Source organism: Diospyros lotus, chromosome 5 (assembly GCF_014633365.1).
Source record: "Diospyros lotus cultivar Yz01 chromosome 5, ASM1463336v1, whole genome shotgun sequence".
In the NCBI taxonomy this organism is placed as follows: Eukaryota; Viridiplantae; Streptophyta; class Magnoliopsida; order Ericales; family Ebenaceae; genus Diospyros; species Diospyros lotus.
This window is the reverse complement of record NC_068342.1, coordinates 18141695-18150292: the sequence shown is the minus strand read 5'-3', so window position 1 is coordinate 18150292 and position 8598 is coordinate 18141695. Positions and strand designations below refer to the sequence as shown.

The window sequence follows — 8598 nt, the reverse complement described above, 5'->3', positions numbered from 1 at the left end:
CTAATCCATCGATGCATGCCTAAGTATATATTGACGTCTCCAGCACCCAATCAAATCCATCCTCAGTGACGAAGATTCATCGATCGATTAAGAGAAGAGACAAAGAGTAAGAAGAATCTTAAGCCTTGTTTTCTGGGTTGGCGGACCGATTCGTGTCGATAACCGAGTCATTTGGATTTGTGGACCGTTCGGAAGGACTTGATTTAGGCTCTCTTTCTCGCACTCGTACTCTGTCTTGTGAGTTATTTCATGCCTTTTTTCTGTTTCTTATTGTTATCAAGACTTATTTCCTGCTTGTTTGATCGTCATTTGTGTTGCTTTTTAGATGGATAGATGGTTTGTTGATGTACATTCAACATTTATACGTGCTTCATTGTGATCTATGTTTTGACAATTTGTTTGTATCCGTGTCTGCGTATTGATTGGATGGAATTATGTATGGGATATAATTTGTGGTGTTCCTTATTCATTGTTGGTTTTCAGCTGGAGCACTTAGGGACTGGGGCTTTCCAAAATTAGGAGGCCTCATTTTGATGATTGGCTTCGACATTCCTATTTAAGGGGTCAAAAAAAGTCATGGGTCGATGAAATCTGAACTTAGCCATAAGAATTGCAAGTCCGTTTTTTTATCAGAAATGTGGGTCATATTGTATGTAATGTTTAGCTTCTTTCCTGGACAGAATTCTGGATTCAAGATAACCATTGTTCAGTACCGTGAAAATTGTGGCTTTTTAGAGAAGTGTGATAGAAGATCTGTTTTTGAGTCCCCAATATGGATTTTCTAATAATATGATTTGGGGCTTGTTTTGCCTCTCCTGTTTGACTAGTCTTACGAATTCGGTTGTTATATTCTCCAAATTGTGTTGTTCAGTAATATGATGTTTAAAGGGAATGACCATCGTAAATTTTGAACTCATAGGGGATTATACAGTTATTGGAGTTCAAAATCGATCTAATAAGTAATAACTATGTTTTTCTATCTTTTAGGTAGTAGAGAGAGATGGTGGATTTCTACTTATTGTGTAGGATTTGTTTCTCTTGTTGTCTGAAATGTCTTCCTCCTAATCTTACCAGAGTGATAAGCTAACGGGGAAATTTAATATTATATCTCTTCAGTTAAACTTGTTTAAGGAAGAAGGCTTTGCAGATCCCAAGTTCTTTTTCTTTTTTTTCCCAGAATTTTCAAATGTATATATCTGATTTGATAGTTTATTCTTGTGCATCAAAGTTAACTCATACTTGTTATTTTACTTTTCTATTGAGGTTGCAGCCCCTCCCCCAAAATGCTGTTCTTCCTTGACTTATATGTTTTTCTTATTCTAATTCATAATGCATCATCATCTGGAATGCTTATATATCTGTGTTTACTCCAGGTATAGCCTTGTGTAGATACAAACCCTTGTTCTTTAGTGGGTTTGTAGAAGCAAGCAAACTCTACCAGGTGATCCTGCTTCAAAGGGGTTTCCAAAATGTATCCCGGCTATAGGTGCATGGACTCATTGCCCCCTCAGAGAAATCAAATGCCCCACACAGAGCATTGTTATCCAAGTTCTGAAGGTCTTCCTCACATGAAAACGGATGCATCCAGATCTCCCGTAACATATGAAGCTTGGCCTTATGGTAGTAACTATGGCCACTCCATTCCCGTGGGATGTCAAGGCTGTTGGGGCCATGGCTTTTTCCCTGCTTACTATGGTTTCAGGCCTCCTTATCCTCATCATCCATGGCCATCGCCGTTCCATTGTCATGGAATTTATCCTTCCTTCCCTGACTCCTATCCTCTTCACTATGCTCCTCCATATTTTCCAATGGGACAGCCGAGATACGAGTATGACAAGAACATGCCTGGAGGTTATCCCTGTTGTGAATGTCCTAATAACCCATGTAATTGGAGAGAAGACAGGCATCCGCGAATTGAAGAACAGGAACCAGATTTTGGAAAGAAAATCAATGATGATAATAGAAGCAATAATTCGTTGATTCCTGTTGACTTCAAAACTCGCCCATTTCCTGTTGTATGGATTCCTCCTGGTTACATGAACAACAGAGACAACAGAGAGGAAAAGAGTCCTAGGGAACCAGGGTTGCAGGCAAGAGATGAGTACCCCAGTGATACAAGGGCCAGGGAAAATTTGAAATCTTCCCAGCAGGAGCCAAGTGTGTGGAGAGGGTGGTTTCCATTTGACATCAACAGATTGAGATCTCTGAAGGATGATGAAGATAAGCAAAGTCAAGAACAGCAGCTCGAGAACAAGAATCAATTCCCATTCCCTATTTTTTGGATGCCTTACAAGGCTGAACGAGAGGAAAGACAAGACCATAAAGAGGAAAACACTGATGGGGACACTGAAGAAAAACCATCTTCAGCGCTAAAGGTTATCTCGGCTAGCTCTCCTGGCCGCAATGACGTCACAAGCCAACATGGAGTGACTGATCAGAATGTTGGTGGTGATGTTGGTTTAAATACAGCGGAGAAGAAAGGTAGCGGAGAGAAAATAATTTTTATGAAGCAACCTGATGAGCGTGGTGGGAAAAGGATTGGGGAAAAAGTAACTGAGCGGAAGGACAGAGAAATTGCTGTGAAAGACACAGAAGGCAGCGGGGAGAAGCAGCCTTCTGAAAAGGATACTAAAAGATCATCCTCTTCTCCAACTAAGACATCCAAGCTGCCTCCTGTTTGTCTGAGAGTTGATCCTTTGCCAAATAGGAAAAATGGCAATGGCAGCTCGAGGTCTCCTAGTCCTCCTGGTCACAGGGGAAAATCACCAAAATCTCCCTGCCCAAGTGCTGAAGAGAACTCTCAAGATGATAGACAATCTGTGAGCCGTTCTCTAAACAAGAGCAATGGGGTAGAGCCAAATGAAAGGCATGGAAGAGTGGTCGAGGTAGTGGATGGTATAACCATGCAAGACAGAAATGAAGATAACAAAATTCATGAGCAGAATGGTGTTCCTCTTAATTTACCTATTGATTCTTGTGAGAATACTGTGATGGGCCAAGGAGCTAGCAAGGCTGGAATAGGTGGCGATGTAAGTAATCTCAAAGAGGGTGAAGAAGTAAGAGACACAGAAGACAAGAAATCTGAGGTAGCAATGAAATCAGAGGATGCAACAATTAGTTGTGAATCAGGGGATCTATCCGAGAGCAAAGAGGATACAGGAGCAAGGCAGACAGGAAAGGAAGACATTGAGGAAACAAAGAAAGAAAAAAGGAAAAGCTTAACAGAGGCTGAAGCAGCTACTACTATTCAATCGGCTTATCGTGGATTCGAGGTGAGGAGATTGGGAACCCTAAATAAATTGAAGCAAATGGCTAAACTGAGGGAGCAAGTGGCTGAGGTCAGAACGCGTATTAGCGCTTTGGAGTCTTATCCTGATATGATCAAGGACGACAGAAAAAGGCTGGAAATGGGAGAAACTATAATGAGCCTTCTGCTAAAACTGGATACTATTCAGGTATGCATGACTTGCACTAATTCATTTGAGCTTCTATTTTATCTTGGATGGATTGTTTTCCTCTTGCCAAAAAGGGGACACACAAGTGCGTCTATTAACAATTAATCTGTTGAATGACTTATTGATTAGGTCTCAAGCACTTACCCTCCAAGTTTAAACGTGCACAAAAACATGGGTATTCACATAATGCTGTGATCTAAATAATCTTAAAGTTCCGCATTGTTGAATTTGTTGGCTTCTGCTTTTTTGGTTATGGATTATTGCTCATATATCTCGTGTAACCTGTATGCATTTCCACAGAATGTTCAATGTCATTCTTTCGTGGAATTTTTATCCTCCTTTTTATTGTTCGTTTTTCTTTTCTAGTTATGAACCATTCCTGTTAGGGGAATCCTGAATTGGTTTTTTTTTATTTATCAGGGCTTGCACCCAAGCATCAGAAATTTTAGGAAATCAGTGGCAAAGGAGCTCGTGAGTCTTCAGGAGAAGCTCGATTCTCTTACTGCCAAGAAATCTGAAGTGTCCCCTGCCAAAATTATGGAAGACCCTCCCATGGACACTGGAGAAGATTCTTCCGTACAAGGAGAACAAAAAGATGCCGAAGCGGTGCACAGAAGCACGGATATTGTTGAGGGCAGTAAGGATAATAGGACTGATTCAGTGGATCATTGGGAAGATCAGGGATTCTGTCCTAAAGAATCAGTATCTGGTACCCAAGGTGTGGAAAATTCAGAGCTAATGAGCAATGAAGGCTGTAAGGAGTCTAACAAGAAAATTACAGAAGCTCTGTTGGGAAGCAGTGCGGACTCTGGCAAGGAAGGACGAGAGACGGGCCATAAACTGGAAGATGCTTTGAACAATGAGGGACTTGATAATGGTCAAACAATGATGCTGAGTGCTCAGGTTCAGAATCTAGAGAGCAAATTACCCATCGGGTCCAGTCCAGTGGGCACAGAAGAGGATGTCAATTCTGTGGTGAAGGCGGCTGTACAAGGGGTCTCTGGTCAGCAACTTGCAGCAGAGTCGTCCCAGAGGAATGAAAAGATTGAAGCAGGGAGATGTGAGGTCCTGGCAGGTGGAGAAGTCGAGTCTTCTTCTGCAATTGACGGAACAACAATCGATGATGAAGCTGTGGATGGTAACCAAGTGCAGCGACCATCGGAGGCACTGAGTGAAGAGCCAGTCAAAGCCATTTTAGAGGATGAGAGTAGAAGACAGGGGGATTTTGAACTGCATAAGGGTACCATGGTTGAATGGAAGGGACAAGGAGAGACGGTTAGTCCTATAAACATGGACGTGCATATGGAGAAATCTAGCAGAGGGAATGAGGTCAGTTTAAAGGAGAATGAACCCCTTGAGGAGGAGCTCACTGTGCGCGCAGGAGGAGGAGGTAGTCCTGTGGATGACTTTCTGGATAAAGCTGAACTAAAGGAAACTCGGCCAGAGTTGTCACCAACAGAGAATGAAACAAATTCTGCAGATCCCGCTTATAAGCCACAGGAACTTCACCCGGAGCTCTCACTTGCCGATAATGAAATAATCCATGGTGGAGAAGCTTCTAAACAAGAGGAACCTCTTATTAACACCACATCTCTGCATAATGAACTTCAACATGGCAGGGAAGAGAAAGATGACAGTGAAGTGGGGAGCGACACGGACAAATGCTGGGAAGAGAAGGAAGTGGCCATTGAGGAATTAACTGAAGGTGGCAAGGTGGAACCACAAACAGTTACAGCTGGAGGTGAAAATCAAGATTTAGCGCAGGATGTTAGGCAAAAATTTGAACAAGAAGTGCCAGCAACAGTTACCGGCAATGATGAAGTCATTAAACAATCACTTGGATCTGAAGCTGCAGATGATGAGGCCATGAAGATTGTGACAAAGCCAGCCCCAACAGGCGCAGAGCAAAACGAAGGTGATGTTTTTCCCATGTCACCGACTGCCAGCCAGCAGAGTGAAACGGGGTCAGAAAGTGGGAGAAAATTGGTGGAAGAGAACGAGAAGTTGAGGAAGATGATGGAGAAGCTGATAGAAGCTGGGAAAGAGCAACTGACTGCCATATCAAACCTGTCCGCCAGAGTGAATGAGTTGGAGAAAAAAGTGCAAACCAAGAGGAAAGTGAGGACAGGGCGAGTCAGGGCTCGATGCCTGTCAAATGATCCTGTTAAGGGGAGGGCACGTGGAATTGCAGCGTAAGAGCTAACTATTCAGTGTGCGCAATTGGAGGAATTCAGAAGAAAAGTTGAGGCAGGGGGGATGGAGTAGTTGTATCCTGTTCATGTGTGATGAATCAATCACCTACTGTTGTGTAATCTCTTACTTCCATGTATAATAAAACTGCTAAGTTTTCTTTTTTCTTTTGCGTTCAGTGATCGGTTGGTTTGAGAAAAGATCAAAGGAGGAGTATACAAGAAGTATGGAAATATGAGTATAAAAATTCACAATTGTGTATTTTTTAATTATTCCTTTGTTCTGGCAGATGAAGTTAATCTGCTAGTGGGGTGAAGAAGCTGGTAAAGGGTATATTGCAATTTGCATGGTGTGGCTGTGGCCCTTCCATTTTGCTGCCTTAGGAACTGAATATGGTATGATCCGGCATGCATAAATATAATTTAATTCATGTGAAAATGTTATATTGATTTTCTTTTTGAAAGATACCATAATTTTTAAGCATATTTAACAAAATAAACTCATTAACAAATTATTACAAATGTTTTATCGCAGCTGAAACTTGCTTCTCACAAGAGCGACTTTTGTTCGGTTAAAATTCTCAAATTCACAAGTAACGTTAAGACATAGGAAGATTTGTAATGGTTTCTTAAATAGTTTCAAAATCATAGTATTTTTTCTTAAAATACGTTTCAAAATTGTAGTTTTTGACAGTGCCTAGCTTGTTGACTGTTGCTTGCTTGCTTGATTGATTATACATCCTGATAGGGGAGAAAATATAAGATTGAAAAAAAAGGATTCCATCTGGATTGATGAAACCTTATTTTGCTACTGATCTGTTTGGTTGTAATGGACTGTAGGTCTAATATAAGATGAAAACAAAGCGTAACTCGATTAAGATTATTTATATCATATAAAAAATAATAATGATTTTATTATTTTTTTATACAAGACGAAATAAGTATTTTCATTTACATCTCATTAGGTTATTCCAAAAGAGAATACAACAAACCCTAATAATAAAATACAACCAACTAGCTAACAAACGCATCCAAAACCTTCTATTTGGGTGATCTCTATACACATCTAAGCCAGCAGATCATTAGCTTTATTTGCACTTGGAATGATGTGAAAAGAAAGAATGAGCCACAAGATCTAGCAAGAATAATACAACGAAATAGAATATGAGATATTTTGAAAAAGAGACTTAGTAAGCAATAACAACCAATATATGGTAGGATCATGGCATAGAGTAACGCAAGTAGAATTGTAACATGGAACATCATGATCATAATCATAACAAAGATTAGTACAATCTACACAAGTAACAAACTCCTACCATAGCATGGATAAGGCACACTCCAATGACCTTGCTACTATATAGTCTTTAGAACCCATCTAATGCTTGAAGCACAACTCCTATTATCTTGCAATATCATACATTCATGTTACAAGGCAACCCACTCTGGCCTATAAATCCAATCTACTCTGCGGCACTAGCACCTATTTGTGATACCACATGCCAAGTATGCAGTGGCCCCATCATAGTAGTGCCATCAATTCGCTCTTAACTTTGCAGCACTAGCACCCGTCTATGATACCACACGCTCTGAATGCAACGAGTCCATCATAACAGTGCTCTCAGATCGCTCTCAACTTTGCGGCACTAGCACATGCTTATAATACCACACGACAAGTATGCAATGACCCCATCATAGCAGTGCTCTCAATTCACTCTCAACTTTATGCCACTAACACCTGCCTATGATATGACACGCCCCCATATACAGTGGCCCCATCATAGCAATGGTCTCAAACCGCTCTTAACTCTGCAACACTAGCACACACATATAATACCACACGTCAAGTATGCAGTTATGCCATCATAATAGTGCCCTCAATCCGCTCTCAATTCTGCAATACTAGCATCTGCCTATGATACCACACGCCCCGAATGTAGTGACCTTATTGTAGAATAGTGCAAACAATAGGTATTTGAAAGAAGGGACATAACCCATTGCTTGTTACAACATGTTTGCTATTGTCTTTTTATATGAAGAATAGTGCAAATATAACTTTATCAAATTTTTAGGGCATGGAATATAATAAATAGATACAAATAGAAAAACAATGTCCTTGGTGCACTATCTCAATTGAGGATACAAACACCAAACATGAAGAATATCAATTCACCACAAACTGTAGGCTCAAAAGATGCTCATAAATTGATCAAAACCATGCTGATATGCAAGGATGGATAAAAAAGTAAAACATGCATTAACAAGTCAAAACTGTTGAGTTTTGCATTTGAGTATAGAAGATCTAGAAGATATTAGTGAAGCTTTGATCGGTTTCAAGCGACAGTAGAGTTAGTTAGGTTTAATCTAACGATAATTTGTAATCTAAAGGTATATTAGATATTGTTATGTCTTTTATGTTCCTAGATATTTTCGCCCCAAAAATCTATAAATATAAAGTTGGTGCAGTCACTTGAAAAATGATCATTCATTCTGTATACGAGTATTGTTATAGAAAACTAATAGAAAAAGCTGGTTAGAGAGAGTTTTTTGTAATCTGGTTTGAGTGGTGTACTCGTATGATAGATGAGATGTTTTATCGTATTGATTCAATTGAATTTCTAGTGGATTACTCTTGAATTGAAGAGATTGGATGTAGGATTGCTTTCGACAATCTAAACTAGCAATCTAAACTAGGATAAACTACTTATCTTCTTATGTGATTTGATTGTTTTTTTCTTGTTTCATTACAATTTTAAATTATGTTAATTGTAATTGAATTGGGTGAGGGTGTTTTGTGTATTTGGCTATGATTAGAGTAATCATAGTGTTTCTAATTGTAACAAAAACATATAATGTTTGAACTGCTTTATTTAGAAGTTCATTATCAAGATTGAAAGGAAGTGGAAAAGTCGGATAAGATCAAAATTGAGGAGGGTTAGTAGGTGGAAAGAGGG

General features: G+C 39.7%; 1 protein-coding gene across 1 annotated transcript; it reads left to right on the top strand.

Moving 5' to 3' along the window:
• Positions 1 to 48: 48 nt before the first annotated feature.
• LOC127801788 (BAG family molecular chaperone regulator 6) lies at positions 49 to 5811 on the top strand. Its single transcript, XM_052337190.1, has 3 exons — positions 49 to 237; positions 1374 to 3455; positions 3876 to 5811. Exons 2-3 carry the CDS (start codon positions 1470 to 1472, stop codon positions 5649 to 5651), a joined length of 3762 nt encoding a protein of 1253 aa, XP_052193150.1. The 5' UTR covers positions 49 to 237; positions 1374 to 1469; the 3' UTR covers positions 5652 to 5811.
• The last annotated feature ends 2787 nt before the right edge of the window (positions 5812 to 8598 follow it).